Here is a 21,222-nt window from a genome sequence, read left to right on the forward strand (position 1 = left end):
CACCGTTTTCAAAATTTTAAAACAGAAGTTTGCCTGTCATTCAAAATAATAAAGACTCAGACTCCTAGAGCTTCTACTGCAAGGATGATGATTCTTCAGGAAGAAACACAAACAGCAGTGACCGTTTTTTTTCACAGACGTGCTCAGCCATCAGAAAAGCTTAATAAGTCCCTATTTAGTATGCATTTATGCAGTGATTATATGAACTTTGACCTCTGAAGAGCTGTAGCAATTAGCTTCAGGGTCCAGCATCTTCTCCCACCATTCCCCACTGGCTTCCTTGGGTCTTCCTTTCATCTCAGCAGTTCGTATGCTCAGAGGGCATAAAATTTTAAAGTTGACTTTCCACCTGAGGTATTTGCTTCTGCACAAGGCACTTCCCCCTCCACTCCCCCCATCTGATGTCTAAACAGCCATCTCAGATGGATATTGGGGCTCTGATTGTCGATATTACTCAAACACAAATGGATTTCAGTTCAATCTTGCCCTGTTCTTTCGCAAAGAAGATACACTCTAATGGCCCAAAGAGCTTCATTTCATAGTTCGTGGCATCTGAAATAAATCGGATCTCTTCTGTCAGGCTAATTGAATGTTTTTTAAATATTCCATGTAATTTATTTTAAGTCAAATGAAACCTAGTGGCTTGGCAGAAAGCTAGAGGAGACAGGAGAAGGGCAGCTGGAAAGTCCCTCTCCACCCCCCTCCCAAAAAAAAAAGTCAGGAAGGGAGAGGAAAGTGTTTTAAGTTTCTAGTAAACACTGTTTAGCAAAAGAATAATAGGCAGGTTAACCCTTTCCCAAAGAGGGATGGAACTATAATTGTTGCCTTTAGCAGAGAGCTCAGATAAACCACTGGGACTCATTCTAAAGTGACCCATCACTGCATTCATCTCTTCTTGAACTTTCAGTGAACCTGAGATTAAACAGGGGTGAGCAGCTAAGCAGTTTGTTGTTAGCAGGCTTTTCAACAACCCTTTCAGACTGAGTAAATATTGATCGGTTTGAATCTGATTGCCCCAGAGGAAAACACCAGGACATCTGAATAGCCTCCAAAAGTAAACTTTCAAAGGTGAAGCCGGGAGCAGACTTCAGAGTCACAGCACAATTTCAACTCAGCCTCAGTTGGGGACACCCTAAATTTCTGGAGTACTTTGAATGAAGGTGAGAGAAGTGAGGAAAAAGCATTGGAAAACTGGAATTTTATATTGTGATTATCCCAAGTCCCTAATTGAGACTCTTGTCCTTTTAAAATTTATCAATAAAATGTTATTTTCTGTTTTCCATCTTCTGTCGTTTCAGTTACCATGGCTGTCATTTTTCAAGGAGTTAACTGTGCCCCTCAGAGACCAAAACAGAAAAAGAGAGACCTTGAAATAGGATGTGTTAAGCGCCTTTGATTTAATCGATTGGGACAACTAAAAAGATACAAATGTTTTCCTTGTTGAAAGGTATATTAATGTTTCCTAAATGCATTGCTTGTTAATTGATTTATTCCACGACCTAGAGAAGGCTTGGGATGTTTAGCCATAATTCATCATTCTCCTCTCTCTCAGCTGCGTTAAAACCAGCACCTAGAAGATTGGAATCTCCGGATTCCAGCGGGTTGGCCCTGCTTTTAGATATTGAAATCTCGGCAGTGGCATGCAAATGACACTTTAACACATTAAAGTATTTGGAAACCAGCCATCTGTTTCGCTGTGTGGCTTTACACTAATAAACAAAAGATACTGTATACGGCCAGGCGGGAAATGAAAGAAAGAGTTGGCTGACTTTGAAGTTCTCCATCCACTTGAGTCTTTTAGAAGCAACCCCAGAACCCAGGAGCTGAGGGGAGGGCACTGGGTGCCCTTGATATGGCCGCGGCAACTGCGCCTGCAGAGTCCCGGCTCACTCTCTTTGACAGGGAACTACAGGAAATCTCAAGGATGCTCTAGGAGGCCTGCAAATTACAAGTTTTTGTAAGATTTCTCACTACCCAGCCACCCTGAACCCAAGCCCATCCTTTGTAAAACACCCTTTGGAGCGGAAGTCATATGTCTGTATTTGTTTGTGATGCCGTAAAATTTCTGCTCTACTCTTGGGGTTAAATTAAAGCCTCCAAAAATGTGTGAAAGTAAAGGGAACGTGGTAACAGGTCTAGGAGGAGAGTCACTTTGAACTTCTGATTTGCTGGCTTCTTCTGTTTGAGACCAGCAGACACATGCATTGGTCAGAAGCAACTTGAATATGGACAGACTTCAGAGCGGCTTCCACAAGTTCACCTGGAAGAACCTATTGAGCCCAGAGAAAATTAAAATGTTTTTCTGGGTTATGTGGCACGGAAATTGAGCGGTAGACCCATTACCGCCATGGTGGCTGTGAAATCAAAGCTGAATCTGATGGGAATGAGATATGTAACCCAGAAGGAATTGGGAGTAGGGGTTTAAAAAGTGGAAGGAAGGAGTGGATCTTGACAGGAGGAATTGGAGGAGGGATGCAAAGGTTTACTCAGTACAGACCACACTCAATTTAAAGAGTGGAATATTTTGGCACGCTGTCCAACAATCCAGAAAGAAGGAAGAGGGGTGGGGTGGGGGCCCCGTCCTCAAACAGCTTTATACTGGAGCTAATTAAATGTGAATCTCTTAGCTCTTGGTTCATTGATGTGAGGAAAGACTGACTGAAGAGTTTCAGCTTTTGAAGGGGATTCTGTTTATATATATGTCAACATTGAGTTGGAGGTGAAAAGGTTAGCACTTGACCCAGGAAGTATCCATGTTTGTTTCAAAAATAGATCTGCTTCATAAATTTCTTCACCATTCATTTTTTTCCATAATGAGCTTTGATTATAATAAAGCAGCTGCTGCTATTTTAAAGAAAATCATCCTATTACATAGACATCCTTAGGTGCAATTACACGCATAGGGGAAGCTTCAGCTACATAATGAAAAGCCTTTCCTTTTTTTTTTTTTCAAGAAAAGGCCCACCTCTTTGAAAATACACACCACACTTCTCTCCCCCATGTGAAATGAGCCAACTTTGTAGGAACCAGCAAATTGTAGCCAAGCCAAATACACAGATGCATAAGCATATCTGAAACCTGAATATATTTATTACAGACATCTTAAGACCCGTAAATTCTGCTCTGGATCACATCACTCCGGGATCTCTGAGCTGTTCATGATTGTACAGGAAATGGGGAATATCACAAAGGATAACTGATAGAACTCAGTGTGGTACTTCAGGGACATCAAAACATTGTGCGACATGCAAAAGACTGTTCACGAATCACACAAAATATACATTCATTGTGCCATCCATCACATTAACAATTGAGCTGAAAATATATCATATCCAGCTAAGATAACTGTGGAAGGAAGAAGCTGGTTTGAATAATACATTTAGATGCTGAATAATCCAGCACAAATTTTAAATAGAGTGTGGCCAGAGAAACAAGAAAGGAGTGGGGATGGGGAGAGACTTAGCACAGGAAGCAAGGTTTCTGACCCTTGTATTCTGCAGGCCTTCTTAACTCACTGAAAGAACAAATTGAGGCTACCATCTGAGGCATCTGATTGATTTTAAATGAGAGCTTTTAATTCTTTAACCTATAATCACATATAAAGTTGTACCAGCTTTGAGAGTTTGCCCACTGTGTTTTAGTCACTTAATCAAAACATTTCTAGAAAATCTGTATAAAGATAAATCTTTCAGGACAAAGCATTTACAACCAGCACACTCACACACATAAAATTGAATTAAATTAAGGGATGAATTAATTGTGTAAACACTCTCATAGTGTATCTGTTCTTCATGAACTCCTGGACCCTCTTCTCTCTCTCTTTAAGGGCAAAGTAGGGGACAACTGTAAATATACAGATAGATAAAAGATGAGAGGCCTCACTCTGACATGTTTCGGCTGGCAGAGGAAACTATTTTCCAAAGGGCATCTGAAAGGAACAGTAGGTTCTGTCGAAATCTCCTAAAAGTAGGGGTGTTAGGTGCCATCAGAAAATTGATGCTGGCACTCAATCTGCGCTACGGAGCTAACACCCCCTCCCCCCTCATCAAGTTTCTAATCCAGAATTCTCTGGAAACCCATTATCCTGGCCAGGAGTTCCCCAGATAGGATCAGAAAGGAAGAGAAAGATTGTAAATGGAGAGGAAGATAAGCTAAGAATGTGCTTTGGGTAAGAAGTCCCAGCCGGAGGAGTAGCCTGGGCTGCAGAGTGGGGCCGGGGCGGCCTCAGTGGGAGGTAGGTAGAGTGTCTGAGGTAGAAGACCCCGGGGAAGGAACGCAGGGTGAGGAGCTGGACTTCTCTGAGGATTCCTCGGCCTTCTCCTCGCTTCCCGTCGGAGTGGCTGGAGAGATGGGCAAGAGGCCCTCCTTCTCTCGTTTCTTCTGCTTCATTCGGCGGTTCTGGAACCAGATCTTCACCTGGGTCTCATTGAGCTGCAGGGATGCGGCAATCTCCACCCTGCGTGCACGCGTCAAGTACTTGTTGAAGTGAAACTCCTTCTCCAGCTCCGTGAGCTGTTTAGTAGTGAAGTTGGTACGCACTGCATTGGGTTGACCCACGTAGCCATACTCTCCGACTTTCCCTGGGGGCAAGGTGGGAAGCGATGAGAGGAAAAGGTAAAAATTTTTATAATCGATATGAGATTCCGTACACGCTTCAGAGCAACCTTCGGGTAAAGAGGAATCAAGAATTTCTGAACATAAACTGGGCTTGGGAGGGTGAGTGATGAGGTGTAAAGTGTTAATCTGAAATCAACCGTTAGCATGGTCAGACCATGATTAATGGAGCCTGGCGATATTAACAGGATGCCCCCCCCACACACACACACCTACCCACTTCCCACTTCCTACTTCCCAAACCTCTAAAACCCAGCCCCTTTGGAAATACAGCAGTCCCAGATGCTCCTTTGCCCCAACGCACCTGGGTAAACCTCCCCACACCCTACAACACAGGTGGGAAGCAAGAACTTTAAAAAAAAAAACATGATTAATTTTCTTTGGAAACTAAGCATACCAGCTCCTTCCAAAATCATCAAGGAGCTTTCATGGAATGGCAAGACTGACCTGTTTTGGGAGGGTTTCTTTTGACTTTCATCCAGTCAAAGGTCTGTGCTGGAGAAGATGTCTCTGATGCAGGGGAGCGACAGGCTTCTTGGCTGGCGTGGAGAGGGGACAAGGAGTTATTATACGTGGCCAGGGCCAGGCTCTGGTGCTCTTGTCCATATGAGTGGTGAATGTACTGAGGCGAGCCCACCGCGCCCCCGGCATAACCCTGGTGGTGGTGGTGATGCTGGACCATGGGAGATGAGAGATTTCCAGAGTAAACAGCGGGAGCGCACGAGGGGTACCCACCACTTACTTCTGCTTCCTGATTTAACGCGTAGGGGCTGTAAGGCGCGCCGAAGTTCTGCGCGCCGTAGCTTGGACCACAACTCGAGTGGGAGTAGGATACCCCCAGGTTCCCAGCAGTCTGGTAGGTGGCCGGCTGGGGGTGGTGATGGTGGTGGTGGTGGGGCGGGCTGATCTGCACCGCCCTGCCCACTAGGAAGCGGTCGTCGCCGCCACAGCTGTTGGCACTGACCGCGCACGACTGGAAAGTTGTAATTCCGTGGTCGGAGGGGTAGGCTCGCGCTGAGCAGGTCCCCGAGTCGCTACCGCTGAGGATGGGGTATTCCAGGAAGGAGCTCATTCTTGCATTGTCCATCTGTCACTGAGTGACCGGGTCCTGCGAAGCCCTGGGTGACCGTGCCAACTTTCTCACTTCCTCCATGGGGCCGGAGAAGAAAAATGATATGAATGTACAGTGCGCAAGAGGGGGGGCGGGAGGGCGGAGGGCGCTAGGGGAGGGGCACGTGACTATATCAACCAATGGCGGAGCTTGCTGCGAAAGTTTGCTGGCTCCTGCGGTGATGGATCACCATTTCAGTGGCATTTAAATCCCCAGCGCTCCTCAGTCTAGGTGACGCGCAGTCGCCCCCCCAGGCAGCCCGGGCGGCAGCAGCAGCTGCGGCAGCTGCCGGGGCAGATTCGGAGCGCTGGGGCGAAGGGGAGCAGAGGCTGCTTTCTGCGCGCGCTGACTCCGATCTCCCCCCCCTCCGGGAAGTGGGGGCTGGAATGCATCCCCCGTCACCGCCCCCTTCCCCACCGCGCACAGAAAGATGAATTGGCAAGAGGTGAGAAGCGAGGAGGGCTCCTCGATCTCTCGGGTCGGGAATCAGTGGGCGGGAGCTCGCTGGGCCGCCACTAGCACACTGGCCGAGCCCGGAACGCAAGGAATTGGAAGGGTTGCTCCCCGGGCGCTTTCCGTTCAGTGCCTTCTGCGGTGCCTCGAGGAGTGCCGAGAACGGTGGCGTAGGACGAGGCTGGGCCACCAGCTCTCTAAGCTCGGGATGGAGAGGGAAGTACGCAGAGAGCTGGCTGGGAGGAACCCGAGTGGGCGTGGAGGGGACGAGGGCAAAAAAGGAAACTTCCCTTCTCCAAGGAGGGTCTTGAAGCCTCCTTTCCTCCTCCCCCTCCCTCCCCCCCCCCCCCGTCGGCTATTAGCGTGGCAACGTGGAGCTTTTGTATGTAATTCGACGCCCGGGAGTGGGTGAGCCTCGGGAGCTAGGCTTGCTGGCCAAGACCAGGGGTGGCCCAGCTCTTCGCCCTCCCTCTCTCCTCGCTCTCCGCCCCTTTCTCCTCCCCACTCAGCTTGCTCTGGGAGCCCTACGGGATCCGTAGCAACTCCGCCGGTGGATTTTGAGGGGTAGGAGGCGGGGGGAGAGAGATGACGCTAGCGGACGTGGCAAGCCTGGGGGCCGGGCCCTGCGCTGCAGGCCATCTGCCGGCTCCCTAGGACCCAGGAGCCTGCGTGATCCGACCGGGGCCTCAAAGGGCGAGACCACAGCTACCGCAAACTACGATGGACTCTCCCCCCCCACTCCCCGCAACGTTTCTCGTTTCCTGAAGGGAGATGTTAGGAGTGGTAGAGCTTCCTTTATCCACCCCCCCATTCTACTGCACAGCTGAAGTGGGGGTGGGGGGCTGGCAGGTGGGGGGGGCGGGGGACAGATGGCTGATGGTGGACGGGACATTTCCTCCTTCCCCAACAACTGACTGCGTAGTTCCTTGTGTGAACCTTCAAGTCTTTCCCTAGAGAGACACGTGCAAATCTGAGCGTCATCCCGGGACAGGGGTCCTGTTCTCCATCACCCTCGTCCTACCCCGATGCCGACGGGGTTGTTAACTGCTGTTTACTATTAGGTTTCGTGTGAACCCTTAGCTTGTAGAGAGAAAAGGCCAAACAGAGGCCAAGAATTGATGCATTCTTGGGTAAAAGAAATCCAGACATCATCCAGAAGCTTTGCAGCCAATGCTGTGTAGCTTTATTCTGACCATGTTCACCACATCGGAATCCGACAGATCAAATTTATCTGAGGATTGTATGTAGATTTGGGGTTCCCACTCCTCTCTAGCTTTCCCTCCCCAGTTAAAAGAAGGAAGTTTTTCTTGAGGCAGGCACATTTCAAATGTGTTAGTCAGCCTTTCAGGTTTCTGTGTTCTGTTCTTCACGTATAGAAGTTCCCTCCTAACCTGTCTCCCCAAGAGGGAAAACTGGCAGACATTTGACTGTAGATTCCCTTAGTAGCAAAGGAACATTTTTCCTAAACATTTCCTTTTGAAAGGGTATTTTCCTGTGACCTGCGACCCATCCCCAATCATGGTTAAGAGGGAACCAGGAAAGGTCACTCCTGCCCCAGTTTCAGCACCTGGGGAACCTCATCCGGGAGAAGGGAAAAGGCAAGGAGGCCCTCCTGGAGGTGGCTTCTTTGGGAGCGCCAGGCCTCCAGCCAGTGCGGGGGGTGGGGGGGGAGAAGGTGCTCCTGTGGGGGAGGAGGCAGGACCTTAGGGGTTCTGGCCTGGCACTGAGGACGATCTGCTCTCACAGCCGAAGCTCGTCGGTACGTTCTTCCCCTTGCCTCATTCCTGTCCCTTTGTTGGCCTCCTCGGCTCGGGTCTGCACGACCCCCTCGGCAGCAGGGCTCGCTCCACAAAGCCACCCCAGTCTGCAACCGCTCTCCTTCCTCTGCTAGTTCTCCGCCTCTGGGCTCCTCTCCCTCCACCTCTCTTCCTCCCTCCGGGCCTTTTTCCCGGCCATCGTGGGTGGAGTGTTTTTCTTGGGATCACAAGCTTGCGCCAGCACACAGGGCCGCTGCACACGGGCCGCGACCGACCCGCCTCCGCGCACTGCTCCGGGCTGGCCGGGCTCTCGAGGTCGAGCCGACTCCGCCCCGGCTGGTCGCCCAGAGCGCCGCTCTCCCGGTGCGGCTCACAAAGGCAGCCTCCTCTGGCCTCGATCCCGCAGGCTTCCGTAGCTTGGTTCCTTCACCACCACGAAATCCTAGGGCTCATTTCGCCGAGTGGGAGACCCTAGGTCCTCGGGGCAAGTCGGCCAGAGCCCCACGACGCGAGCTAAAGTCTCCTTAAACGCCCGAGGAGAGTGCGTGAAAGGCGAGCTCGGTCACTATTTAAATGATCCCTTGCAAGCGGCTTGTTGAGCTCAAAGCGCCTCTTTCAGGGCTCTTCTAGTAGTAGAAAGGGAAGGAGCGAGGAGGAGACAAAACGCCGCCGAGGCCCCGAGCTGTTCATGGCATCCGCGGCTCAGCCAAGCTGTTGTTTTAAAAGAGCAATAAAAATGAATTATGACTAAACGCCTTCTAACTTAATGCTTTCGGACGGGGATTCCCGGCAAATACGTAAGAGGATTTTTATTTGTGCATGTGTTCCTGCAATTGATCTCTTTGATGACATTCTCATTCATAGAAAGCGTTTGATTTATGAGCGTGGGATGAATCGCAAACAGCAGCGGCTAAACCCTGGCCTCGGCCGGGCCGCCTGCTCCGCTCCGCGCCTGGGGCAGGAGACTTGCCCAGGTCCCCACTCGCCTCCGCCGCTGCCGGGATTTAGGGGGCAAAAGGGTGGGGGAGGGTAGGCAGCAAACCCGGGGAGAAGGATCGCGATTTCCTCATAACTTCCAAGCCTTTGCTATTAAGAGCCGGGTTCTTAAATCAACCCGCCCCCCACACATGTTGCTTACTCGCTGCCTTTTCTCACGGTAAGTAGCCATCGGAACAGAGCTCAGTAAGGGAAAAATAAACATGGGGAGACATAAGAAGGGAGAAAAAATCAGAACAACCCAGTAACATCCCTAGTTCACATTTTATTGATATTTCATTTAAAGTGCTTTTTCTCTTTCTCTCTCTAGAAACTGGGTTAATTTATAACCTGGGGGGTAGAAACACTCCACTTTAAATCTCATCTTGCTAACCTGACTTCAAAGCTTTAATGATCCATTATTTGCCATGTAAACAGATTTAAGAATGAAATATTGATTTTTATGACCCTGAAAAAAAAAGAAAAGAATCCTAGAATGACTGAACCAGAGGACTGCAAAAAAAAAAAAAAAAAAACCCTTTCTGAAGTGCATTTTCCAGCTAGTAACCATTGTTTTGTTTTATTTTTGTTTTTCTGTTTTAGGTCTGTTTGCCTGGACCCATCAACAGCTGGGAGACTAATCAACCACACTGAAAATGTTTGGGGATTTGTGGGGGAGGGGTTTGGAATGTAAATGTTTGAAACAAATGTGTATAAATAAATGAATTCTTGATAACTTAGTTATTGACCTGGAGACTGGTAGCTTGTTAAAGAAACTCCATGTTCCTCCTTCCTGGAGTTGGAGGTTTCTGTAGGCACTTTATTTCTCCACTTTCAAAAGCTTGGGCTTGGCCCAACTCTGAGGCTGCCCAGTCCTGTTTCTATTACCAATTTAAATCTATGGCTTGAATCTCTACATTGAAAAACCTAATCCATTCCCTTAAAAAACAAAAAAACCACACTTCTCAGAAGCCCTAACCATTTTCTGGCTTTCTTTTTTTGTTGCTGTCTATTGAAGACTTTGAACATGCCCATTTAATAAATATATTAAAATTGAAAAAGAAAATGGATTGTGACCAGAATTTTATTTACCAAGTTAGACTAAAAGAGGAAAAAGAAACTGTTATGAGCCTTGAGAAAGAGGGGGAGGAAAAAAAATAAGAAAGCTACTTATAGCAAAGGAGAATTTATTCTACCAAAAATACGCATGACAATGCATCCTAATGTAATACAAAAATAAAAAGAAAGTGAAGATACAATTATATGATCACTTTCTTGCAGGCCTCATATATTGCTTTCAGGAAATCACATAGAGGGTTGTTGGATTAGATTTTAAACAACTAAAACTCCAAAATAATCTGAAAAAGATGGCTCTGTAACTGGGTTAAGGGAATCACTAAACAGAAAAATCTTCAACATTTAAAGGAGGGAGAGGGTAAGTCAAGAAGAAAATAAAATAAAAATTAACTCTCAGAATAAAGGAAGGCAAAACCACCCGGTCAAAGGGGTTTTTGTTTTGTGATGCTTTGTTTTGCTTTAATGTTTTTAGTAATTCAGATGCTGCAAGTCGATTGTGGTGAGTGTGTCTGTAAAAAAGTCAAAGCTGTCAGCTGAAATATCTACAGGACTGTCGAGGGAACCCGGCAAACTGGGCGAGACTGCGTCTGAAAGCTGCAGGCAGGAATCTGTGGAAAAAACGTTAAAGTCCTGCAAAGAGGGGACCTCGAGGGCCTCGGGACTGTCATTGTTTAGGCCAGAGCCACAGTTCTGGCCCATTGTTGACAAGCAGTTAGGAACAGTGGGTGACTGGTGCTGAAAATGTTTCAGATTTTTTTCATTGCTGGTTAAAGGCGAAACTGGGAAACTTTGGGAGTCACCATTGTGTCCATTGGGAGCCTGCTGCTGAGAGAGGGCATTTTGCTGAAAAGTGTAACCTTCCCTCTCCAGAAGGGCCCCGGAGACGCTGAGGGCTTGCTCAAAGAGCGACTTCTCTTCCTCGTCCTCCTCCACTTTCTCAGAGTCTTCGAGGCTTTTAAATTTTCCTTCGCTGTTTTGGTTTTCCTTGCACTGGGTCTGCCTCTTGTGCTTCATCCTCCGGTTCTGAAACCACACTTTCACTTGTCTCTCAGTCAAATCCAGCAGCGCTGCAATTTCCACCCTTCGGGGTCTGCAAAGGTACTTGTTGAAATGAAATTCTTTTTCCAGCTCTAAAAGCTGCGTGTTGGTGTAAGCAGTTCTCAGGCGCCGGGAGCCCCCGCCGCTGCCATCGGCGATTTCCAGGGATTCTGCGGAAAGGGAAACCAACAAGAGACACACGCACAGTTGGAGGTGGAGGGGTCCGAGCGGGGTTATTCCACTGGAGAATAAATATAGCAGAAAAGATCAACTGCAACAAAATGGCCGCCTCTAGATGCAGTAAAGCTATTGTGCTGCCTTTCCTGGGAGCCCAGCCCGGGGAGACCCCATCTCTTCCACCTCCATCAAATTCTTGCCTGTAGCTCCCCCCAACCTCTCCATCCGGGAGCAAACTTTATATTAGCCACACCACAATTTATAATTAATGCATCAGCTGCTTAGCTGAGCAAGAGCGATCTATCACTCTTCATTACTGTCAAAAAGCCAAACTCTAGGACAACTAGACAAGAGGAGGTCAGTTCCAACTCAAATAAATCATCCCACATCACACAAGTTAGGGAAAGTTCCCCCACCCCCTTCTTAAAATATAAATATATATATATATATATATATATATATATATATATATATATATAATCAATGCGGAACGCAGGATCCCTTTTCTCAACATCAAACCCACTCCTGAGCCCACAGGGGAAGGGAAAGCAGCCAAGCATCTCTCTCTCTCCCCCTTCTCTCCCAGCCCACGCTCCCCTCCCCCCATAACCGCTCTCGGGGCAGCCCAGAAGGGGAAGAGGGTCCGGGGACCTGGGGCCAAGTCTTTGGACTGACCTTTGTGGCTGAGGCAGGCAGGGCCGGTGGCGGCAGCGGCCGAGGCGGGCGGCAGCGCGGTTTTCTTGGCCGCCTTCTTCTCCTTCATCCAGGGGTACTCGGGCGGCTGCAGGGCGCCGGCGGGCACTGGGCTGCCGCGGCTGCCCGCGGGGCTCGGCTTGGGGCGGCCGCCAGCGCCGTGGCGAGGGTGACTGCCCGGGTTCAGGCTGGGAATGGTCTGCTCAAAAGGAGGAGGAATCAGTGTCGAGTGTGAAAGCGTCGAGGTCTTGATTGATGAACTTTGAAATGTATCAGCGACAGGGGGAAAAGATGTCAGGCACTCAGCGAGCGACGGCTGGCTATTGATAAAACCAATCTCTCGCTCAAATTCGTAATTCATGGCCTTCTCCTTGGAGCCCCCTCGGAGAAAAAGTTCCCTCTTCTGGAGGGGCTTGGGGGGGGCAAGGCCCAGGAAAAAGGCGAGCGCGGAGGGAAAAAAAAAATCTATCATAGAAGATCGCTGCTGGGGTGTTTTTTTTCTAATTCACTGATTACAGCCGTATGGGGACCGCGCTACTATTAAACTATTGAATTCATGGAGACAAGGTTGAAATTGGACCGAATTGGCTGTCACATGATTGCTTCTGCCCAATGACAATTTGGGCTTTAATCAAAAGAAGCCACTGTCTGTTTGATTGATCCAAAAAAGTCGGGAAGGAACGCCTCATTGGGGGCCAGCGAGGCTTTATTTACACTTTTTTCAGGGCAAAAATACCTATATGTGGGTGTGGGTTAGGGATGCCTGGGAGTGCGTGGGGGCGAGGGTGCCTGCCTGCCTCCTGATCAGCACGGATCTGGTGTGTGCGCCTGGCAGTGTGTGTGAGTGTGTGAGTGCGTGCGAGTGGTGAGCCCTGCAGCCGGTCCCGGCGGCAGCTGCCCTCTGCCTCCCCCGCACACTCCGCGCATTGTTTGGGACTGTCGGGAAGACGCCTCGCACCTCACAAATCATTTAAGCACCTCAGTCTGACGCCTGCAGTCATTAACAAAGTAATCCATTAATCTTAAAGTTTTGACACCCGAGGGCCCAGCATCCCAACCACATAAGTTCTGCTGAGGCAGGAGGAAGAAGCAGAGGGAGAGGGGAGATGAGACAGAGAGAGGAAAGGGCGGGGGGGGGGGGCACAGAAAGAGAGAGAAGGATTCTTTTGGGGGGTTCCTCCCTTTTATTTCCCTTTCCCTCCTCCGCCATAAACCAGTTCCTGGATCTCAGAACTGGTCTGTCTCTGTTTTCCTTCCCGTCTGTCTTTCCCTCTTTTCCTCTTTTTTTCCTTCTTCTCCCCTCTCCTCCTCCCTGTCTCTCCTCTGTCCACCTCTCCTCCCCCCTACTTCCCTCAGGCCCTCGCCCCCCTCCCAAAGCCCAGCTCGGAGTCCGCGCCCACGGACCCCGGACCCCGGCCCATTGTTAGCCGGCTTTTCCACGACAACTATGCATCTGGCTCCAGCGGGAAGCGGAAAACGGGAGGCGGCTCTCCAGGCTTCCCGACCCTCCTGCGCCATCAACTTCTCAGGAGTGGCTCGAGAAAGATAGATGCATGTGCCAAGCGAGACAGCAACCCCAGATCTATGTGTCCAAATCCCTGTAGCCAGGGCGGCGGCCAGCCAAAGAAATGCCGCCCCGAGCAGGCGCGTGCGGCTCCTGGCATTCTGGGTTTCATACCCGTAGGGCTCGGGTGCGGTAAGTATTTCTGATTTCCAGGAAGTCTGTTGGAAGTTAGCAGCACGGAAGGAGAAGGCGCTTGCTTGTTCTCTCTTGTTTTCTTTTTCTTTTCCTCCCCTTCTTCTCATCCTTGTCGCTCTGGTGGGGGCTTCTTGGTTCAGATGCAGTGAGTGCTCCCTGGCAGCCCGAACTGTCTCCTGCACTGTCCAGCTTCTTGGCCACCAGGGATGTTTGCACTCGGGTTCTGTTATGAGAAACAGCACCGCGGGTGACAGAGGGCGACCCAAGGAGGAATTATAAAGGTTCTGTTTCTCTCTTCACTTTCTTTTTTCCAACTTGGAGACTTGAGACTGAGCGAATCTTGGACTGGGCTGGAGGGTTCAAAAGATAACACCTTTAGATACCAAACAATAACTTTGAAAAAATCCACCAAGCCAGAAAAAGGGAAGGAGGCTGAGAGTGAAATCTGAAGGTATCTCTTTTCCCCCAAACCCTGAGGATGATGATTCGCTTTTGCTTCCTTTGAAATGGACCAAGTGATCAGACTCCCCCTGGCCGGCAGGCATCGGTGGCAGGAAAATAAATCATTCTGATGGCCAGGGAGAGAAAGATTGTCGGAGGAGAAAAATCTACATAGAAAACAAGAAAGGCTGACCAAGCCACAAGGATAGGACTCCATCTCTGAGGCTGGCATCAAAGGGGGCTTGGGTTGGAAATTAGATATAAAGTGGACTTCGTCATTGACTAGCCCAGAGCATTGCCTTACAGATAGAGATGCTATTTTGGAAAATGTGGGGTTTTTTTCAGTTTTCTTGCTTTTATTCCAAACAAAGCTCTGAAGGAAGTCTGAGTGCGATCAATCTTGCTCACCAAAAGCCTTGACAGCTTCTGGCCCTTAAGAACACATTTCAGCTTCGAGCTCTTTCCAAGATCAAATGTGGCCGAGCAAAGAGGAGAGCAGGAAACGCAAGTAAACAAGGAAAACTAGTCTTTTTAAAGATTTTTCTTTTTTGGCAGCAGAAAGAGTTATAAGGCTGCTTTTAGGAAAGGTGCTTTGTGGACTCTGGGATGGTGGCTTTTGGCATTTGCTTTTACCAGAAAATATTGAGGGGTTAAAGGGAGGGGGAGCGTGGAGAGGAAGCAGCGCTGCCCCCGTACCGTTGAGGCTTTGTCAGGGGCTGCGTGGGTGAGAGCTTTCTGCTGGCCTCAGCGGCCTTAATTCAAATACCATCTGGAAGAAAACCCTTTTTTTGGACCATTCAACATTGAAATCTTCCCAAAACCTATTACTTTAACTCAGGAGATATTTTAATAAGGATTTCTTTTTAATATCTAGGAAACTGGGGTTGAGATTGATATTTTTTCTTTGATAGTCAAAATGAATGTCTTGACTGCCAAGATATGGGAGATCATATTGGAATCTCCTTTCTAAAATCTCTGCCCTGAGGGAAGAAGGACTTCTCCAAACCAGTTCTCCCTCAGCTAAAGAGTAGATTTTAGAGATTTTAGAAATGGATTCAAACAGTGGGATCTCTGAAAGATTTTCATCTCTGGATGGGTAGCTTTCTCTCTCTCTCTCTCCCCCCCCCCCCCCCCCCCGCCTCCACCGTTTCGTCTTCTCCCAGGTAATTTTACACACTTCTCTAAAATTATTACTTAAAAGAAGACCCCCTTGTCTCAGCCTACTGTGTTCAGGTCTGAACAACCAAAAGGGTGGAAGCTCCAGTCCTCACAAAGACTGGTTTTCCAGCCTCTACATTTCTGAGGTGCGCCATATGTCAGCAGGGAGGTTGGGGGTGGGGGATGGTAGGGAGCAAATCTACTTCTTCCACGGCCCAAACTCTTTAAAAAGAAAAAAAAATACATAGCAGGAGCCCCAGGACAGATTTGGGGGAAGCACCTCTAGCAGTGAGAGAAACACCCAGATCTCTACAGCTGCCTTGCTTTGCATCTGCCCAGCCTTTTTCTTTTCTTTTTTTTTTTAAACTTCAGGAGTTTCTCTAAAAGCAGCTCCTTCACGCCCAGTAGGTACCCCCAAAATGGCTCCACTGCCTGTTTTTAAAGCTCATCTTCAGGAGCTTCTCAGGGGAAAGATAGAGGCCATGATTATGTATATTTTGGATTGCAAACAAAATGGCGACATTTCCCATCTCTGCCTCTGAAAGATACAATCCAGGGAGATGGGGGATTTATTTCTCACATCAGATGCTCCTGATCCCCAGACACAGGTGGTTCCTCACTTCCAGCTTTGACAGGGGCGCTGCTGATGGGGATGTAGTTCTGAGGTTTGCACTTTCAGATTTCGGTTTCTTCTCCAAGCAATTCTTTAATCTGAAGATGAAAATATTTCCCTTTCCTGTGCCTGCCTTTGCCTCTGCCTCTGCCAGCCAGTCAGTCGGCAGCTCTATCTTAAATCCAGCAGTAGGAATGTAATGTTTAGCTCCTGTAGCATCAAATAAAAGAAGTACTTGTAAAACTGCATTTTTATTAGAAAGATACCAATCTCCTTTCTCTCTCCCCCTCCCCCTGGGGCCATAAAAGGAAAGCAGGGAGGGAAGAAGGAGAGGAAATAAATCCAGAGTATGCCAAATCCTATTTTCCGGGAAGAAGCCAATGCTGGGACTCAAGCAGTCCATGGAAGGACTCTGGGAGGCTCCTTGGAGTTCAGCTCTTCTTTTGCTGGAGACCTGGGTGAGCCTCAGTCTCTTCCGAGCCGCCCCGCTCCCAGTGGCGATTTTAGGAGTGATTCTTTCCTCCGGGCGCGATAAGGGACAGCGAAGCATCGGCGGAGAGGCCAGTTGCTCCTAGAAAGTGCTCGGCATCCTCCGCGCGGCCGGCGATTCCCCGGGTTAAGACGTTGGCTGGTCTGCTTTGACCGGAGGAAGATGGTGGAGCAGAAGACAGCCCTACCTTATTCCCCGGCGGGGCTGCCCGGGCACCTGTGCGCCCCGCGCCGCGCCTCAGCCGGGCTGCCTTTGTTCCTCCCGCACTCAGCACTCCGCAGCCCCTGCGCCCGCGGCCGGCCTCGGTGGCAGCTGGGAACCGGGCAGCCCAGCGGGCAGGCAGCTCAGCGTTTCCAGAACTGCCGCCGCGAGAAGCTCCGGCTGCCTTCCCAAGGATTCGCCGCGCTCCCGGGCGAGCCGCCTGGCCAGGCCTCAAGCCGGAGCTGGAGGGCTGCCGCGGCCTGCTCCGCCAGTTCGCCTCTGCCTGGACTCCACGCAGACCCTTATCTTCGGCCAAAGAATCCCTTCTGAACACGGATATTATTCAGAATAGAAACTTTATTTTATTTTTTTGTTTTGTTTCTCAGAATGTGAGCAGCAAGGAATGTAGAACTCTCAAAACAAACCTAGCGTTTTTCGCATTTACAGATTTTTTTTTCAGTTTCGCTTGATGTTACAAACCTAAATCACTGTTTTCAGAAGCTGGATCCTCTCTGGTATTATTGCATCGTTACTGTTTTTATAAAGGAATTCTATTTCCCTTTCGAATAAAATTTTTTTCTATGTACGCCAATACACCATTGAACAAAAGGCCCAAGAAACCTTCTGAACAATCAGGGTACAGAATTTCTTTAATATAAATACGAACGGATGGGGATAAATAATATTTAAAACTTATTCAATGCTTGCAAAAAAAATATAAATAAATCTGACTGTTCACCAGCATACACACACGGAAAGACGTACACTTAGTCATCCTTGCACAGGGAGCCCCTGTTTCAAAGCGCCTTTGATTTTTTTTCTCGCTCTTTACAAGAAGTGCAATTTAAAAAAAAAATACTAAAAACTAAAAAAAAAGTAATCGCTTCCCCTCGGGAGCCATAATGTACGAACAAATTCACATCAAAGAACTTGGCTAGAAAATTTGTTCATATACCCTGTTTCTGATCAAAGAGTAGAGAAGGTAAAGGTGCAGGGCCAGCGGCCGAGCGAGGGGCGGGAGGAGATAAATATCGCTACTGATACTGACAGCCATTCCAGCAACCAAGATTGCTACGTCACATAAACTATAAAAACGTGTTACCAAAGAAAACAAAACGGGGGGGGGGGGCGGAGGAGAGAGAAAAGGGAGGGGCGGGAAGAACCTTAAACAAACAAAAAAAGCAAACGAAGAAGGAAGGTAGGTAGCGGGGGTGGGGTGGGGACTCTCCTGGCGCGCAGCCCCGAGCCCACCATCACAGATGGGTGAGCTTGGGGGCTTCCTGAATTCTTCCCTGAGAAGGATGGTGGGCGGTAAGGTCCGTGTAGGTGGGGTGCGGCTCCCCTGGCCCGGGCCCATGATGGTGGCCACTGCCCAGCGGCCCAGCGCCCCCGTAGTCCATGGCAGCCGAGGCGGCGTGGGGGAGGTGAGTTAGGCCAAAGAGGGGGGGGCCAGAGTTGCTCATGGGCTCCACATAGCTGCCCCCAACGAAGACAGGGCTTCCCTGTAAGTGTGGAGTCCCATAGCTGCCGTTGCCCTGCAGGCCATGCGCGTGCGGATCATAGTTGGGTGTGCCCCCCGCGCCCGCCCCCGTCGCGGTGTAGCGCTTCTGCGGGGGCGGCGGGGGCGCGCAGCTGGGCAGGGGTGCTGGATAGGAGGCGGGGGGCAGCCCGTAGGCGCCCTGGGGGGGCTTGGAGAAAGGCGGGGGCGACTGGGGCTCGTACGGGACGCTGTTAACCAGCGAATGCATAGAGTTAAGATAACCGCCAGCGCCAGGCGGCACGGGACTGCGACTTGGGGACTGGCCCCCTGATGATGTCAGCATGCCCTTGCCCTTCTGATCCTTCTTGTACTTCATGCGGCGATTCTGGAACCAGATCTTGATCTGGCGCTCGGTGAGGTTCAGCAGGTTGGCCATCTCCACACGGCGCGGCCGGCACAGGTAGCGGTTGAAGTGAAATTCCTTCTCTAGCTCCACCAGCTGAGCGCTCGTGTAGGCCGTGCGCGCCCTCTTGGACGACGCCTGCCCAGGTGGGCTCTTGTCACCTGCGCAGCTCTCCCCTGCGAGATCAGAGGAGAGAGGAAGAGTGGCATCAGGGGCTGCCTGCAGCCCCGCCCAGCCCCTGACCCAGCCAGGCCCCTCCTTCCTCCAGGCCCCAAAGATCCCTCCGTTTGTCAGGGCCCAGAAAGGGGAAGAAGGAACTACCTATTGTCCTCTGTCCTGGTGGGGAAACAGCGCCTGTAGCCCGTCATTGAGTAAAGCTGCAAATCATAGGCCTCTCCAAGGGGGTGTGTGGAAGGAACAGAAAAGCAGAACCCCCTGTTTGCCTTCCTGGTCTGTATTTCCCTTCTGGAGCTATTCACTTTCTGACTCATTTACTGATCCTTCAGCCCTATCAGACTACAAACTCCTTGTGGGCAGGTGTCACCATGTTCATTCCCTTCACAGTAACTGGAACGTGGGGCACCTAATATACACTCAATAAACCTTTCCCTCCATCACTATCTGACTGAAGGATTGGACAGTTGCCTCAACTGGCCACTTATTTGATCTGTCCAGTATAAACGAGTGGAGCGGAAGCTCCAATCTGGATGGCCTTCTCTGCCAGAAAGAAGAGATCCCATTGAAAAGAGATTACATTTCTGGTGGTGAGGCCCAGCCCCCTGATGCTGGATGCTATTAATTAGGGTTCTCCATGTCATCAAGCAGCCTGCCCCAGCTTTGGCCACTAATCTTGACCATCCTTTCCTCCCTGGCCCCCCAAATCCTGGCTCTGGATGGTCCCAGATGCTCAGGTTCTGAACAGAGCACTAGCAGCTGGAGAAGGCAGCGGCAAAGGAAACGAAGAGGCTGGGAAGCCCAAGACCCAGCGCCTGTCCTCTATTGGAATCTGGTTCCAGGAGGCCCATGTGGTTCCCATTAGCATCCCCTCCCCCAGGAAATCCCTGGCTGCCTTCATTGTACTAAGTCTGAGTAGGGCCTTCCCAGAGATAAGGCAGCCACTCCATCTACTGGAGCAAAAATTTAAAATAGGCTCTGATTATAGGCAGAGCATTGATTCTGACTTGGAGGCCTGCTTTTATTCTGCCACATTTCATTGTGGGGTGGGTGCCACTGTTTCATTAGAAATGAGGAGCTGTGCTAAAAAGAGACAGTGCTGCTCAGGTTTGCTCTGCCCAAAGGTCCTAACGCCACAGGGAGGGACTCCAAAGTCACTAGGCCCCACGTGCTCATAAGAGAGGTCCGTAAAGACTCCCATCAGGTCTCTCTCTGTCCTGCGCAGAGTCCAATCACTTCCCTAGTTGCAAAGCCTCTGGAGGGGAGGAGGAGTGGTGAATTCTGGAAATAATCCAGCGCTCCTAAACCTTGCTGGTTGTGGCTGGAAGTGGCCTGGGGGGCTGGGAGCCAGGTCAGTGGACCCTCTTCCGGAAGGCGGCCCTTTACCTGAGCTGGAGCCGCTGGTTTTCTGCTTTGTGTTTTGCCGAGACTCTTTCATCCAGGGGAAGATTTGTTTGGCCACGGTGGGCGAGTTGAGTAGGGGGCTCTTGGCTGCGCTGGCGGGGGTGGGGTTGCTGCTGCCATTCTGAGGGGGGGAGACTGACGAGGGTGGCGGGGGCGCGGCAGGGGCAGGCGCAGGGGGCTGCGGCGGGGGTTGCGGCTGCGGTGGGGCAGGGGGCGCGCCCTGGGGCGGTGGCGGGGCCAGGGGCGGCTCGCCCAGGCCCGGTGGCTGGCTGGGCGGACCGCTCAGGGTGCGCAGACACGCCTCACTCAGCTCGTGCGCCTTGGGGTGGCCCCCGGCATTTGCGGGCGACTGGAGCGAACAGGCGGGTCTGTGGTACTCGCCGTCGGCGCCCAGTGCTGCGGACGCCGGGTACGGCTGCTGACTGGCATTATAACCGAACCCGTTGGCTGCCTGGTAAGGGTAGCCACCGTAGATCGCCGAGCTGTCGTAGTAGGTCGCTTTTTGCATCGCGTTGTTTCACGATCTTGATCGCACACTCTGACAGGGGCTTGACACCCGTGAGGGCGCACATTGGCACGCCCCCGCGGTCACGTGACGCTCCGCCGCCAATGGCCGCCCAGCACAGACCTGGGGGGCGAGAATCGCAGCGCCGTGAGGGCTCCGCGCAAATCCATCTTACTCTCAATAGCTAAGTGACATGAAAGCCATAAAAGAAAAAGTGGTCAGCAATATTTAGCAGCACGATTTGGCCCCGGGCGCAGAGAGCCGCGCTATAAAAAGCCGCTGGAATTTACTGGCAGCTACAAATATTTGCTTAACTTGCATCTGGAGTTGGGGTGTTTTCCGGGGAGAGGGGAGGAGAGTGAGAGGTCCGGAAGCCGGGTCTGGGGAGCTGGAATCCAAAAGAAGAAAGGCCTGATGGGCTAGAAAGGAACAGGCTCTGGATCCCTTCTTTTCCAGGGAAGAAGAAAATTGGGGTGTCCCTTCCTCTCCACAACTTGGATTCCTCCCCTCTGGAGATCATAGGGAAGGGGCAAAGGGGCAAAGGGGAGCTTGGGTCACCAACTTTTTCTCCAATCCTCTCTTTAGGACGGATATTTGCCAAAAGAACCATGACGCAGGGTGACTTCCCGTCCAGGCCCTTCTTGGACCTTCCAGCACCCAAGAGAGGTATGCACAAATTTTTTTCAGGCAATAGCCCTACTGGACCCTTGTCGATTTCAGAAGCTGAGCTTGTTAGACAGTTAATCTACCCTTGTGCAG

The 21,222-nt window shown here is 50.4% G+C and overlaps 3 protein-coding genes across 3 annotated transcripts in view; all 3 read right to left on the reverse strand.

Annotated features, from left to right (window-relative positions):
• Positions 1-4,224: 4,224 nt before the first annotated feature.
• On the reverse strand, positions 4,225-5,701 carry HOXA1 (homeobox A1). The gene is made up of 2 exons (XM_065884065.1): positions 5,062-5,701; positions 4,225-4,580 (listed from the first exon to the last, which is right to left on the reverse strand). The coding sequence occupies exons 1-2, from the start codon at positions 5,699-5,701 to the stop codon at positions 4,225-4,227; spliced, it is 996 nt and encodes a 331-aa protein (XP_065740137.1).
• A 4,723-nt stretch (positions 5,702-10,424) lies between these two features.
• On the reverse strand, positions 10,425-12,442 carry HOXA2 (homeobox A2). The gene is made up of 2 exons (XM_065883991.1): positions 11,878-12,442; positions 10,425-11,195 (listed from the first exon to the last, which is right to left on the reverse strand). The coding sequence occupies exons 1-2, from the start codon at positions 12,365-12,367 to the stop codon at positions 10,456-10,458; spliced, it is 1,230 nt and encodes a 409-aa protein (XP_065740063.1). The 5' UTR covers positions 12,368-12,442; the 3' UTR covers positions 10,425-10,455.
• A 3,121-nt stretch (positions 12,443-15,563) lies between these two features.
• Positions 15,564-21,222, reverse strand: part of HOXA3 (homeobox A3) — a 33,956-nt gene continuing 28,297 nt past the window's right edge. Inside the window, exons 3-4 of the mRNA XM_065883369.1 lie at positions 19,941-20,586; positions 15,564-18,556 (exon numbers count right to left, since the gene is read on the reverse strand). Coding sequence (XP_065739441.1) covers positions 17,751-18,556; positions 19,941-20,466 — 1,332 coding nt within the window. The 5' untranslated portion in view covers positions 20,467-20,586 and the 3' untranslated portion in view covers positions 15,564-17,750. The remainder of the gene's footprint in view (positions 18,557-19,940; positions 20,587-21,222) is intronic.

This window comes from Phocoena phocoena, chromosome 9 (genome assembly GCF_963924675.1).
Source record: "Phocoena phocoena chromosome 9, mPhoPho1.1, whole genome shotgun sequence".
Lineage (NCBI taxonomy): Eukaryota > Metazoa > Chordata > Mammalia > Artiodactyla > Phocoenidae > Phocoena > Phocoena phocoena.

Excerpts from the sequence above, each read along its gene's own strand:
- HOXA1 (XM_065884065.1), bottom strand. The coding sequence starts at position 5,701 with ATGGACAATGCAAGAATGAGCTCCTTCCTGGAATACCCCATCCTCAGC. Across the intron at positions 4,581-5,061 it reads AAGAAACCCTCCCAAAACAG|GGAAAGTCGGAGAGTATGGC; the intron begins GTCAGTCTTGCC and ends CCTTGCCCCCAG.
- HOXA2 (XM_065883991.1), bottom strand. The coding sequence starts at position 12,367 with ATGATAGATTTTTTTTTTCCCTCCGCGCTCGCCTTTTTCCTGGGCCTT. Across the intron at positions 11,196-11,877 it reads TGCCTGCCTCAGCCACAAAG|AATCCCTGGAAATCGCCGAT; the intron begins GTCAGTCCAAAG and ends CCCTTTCCGCAG.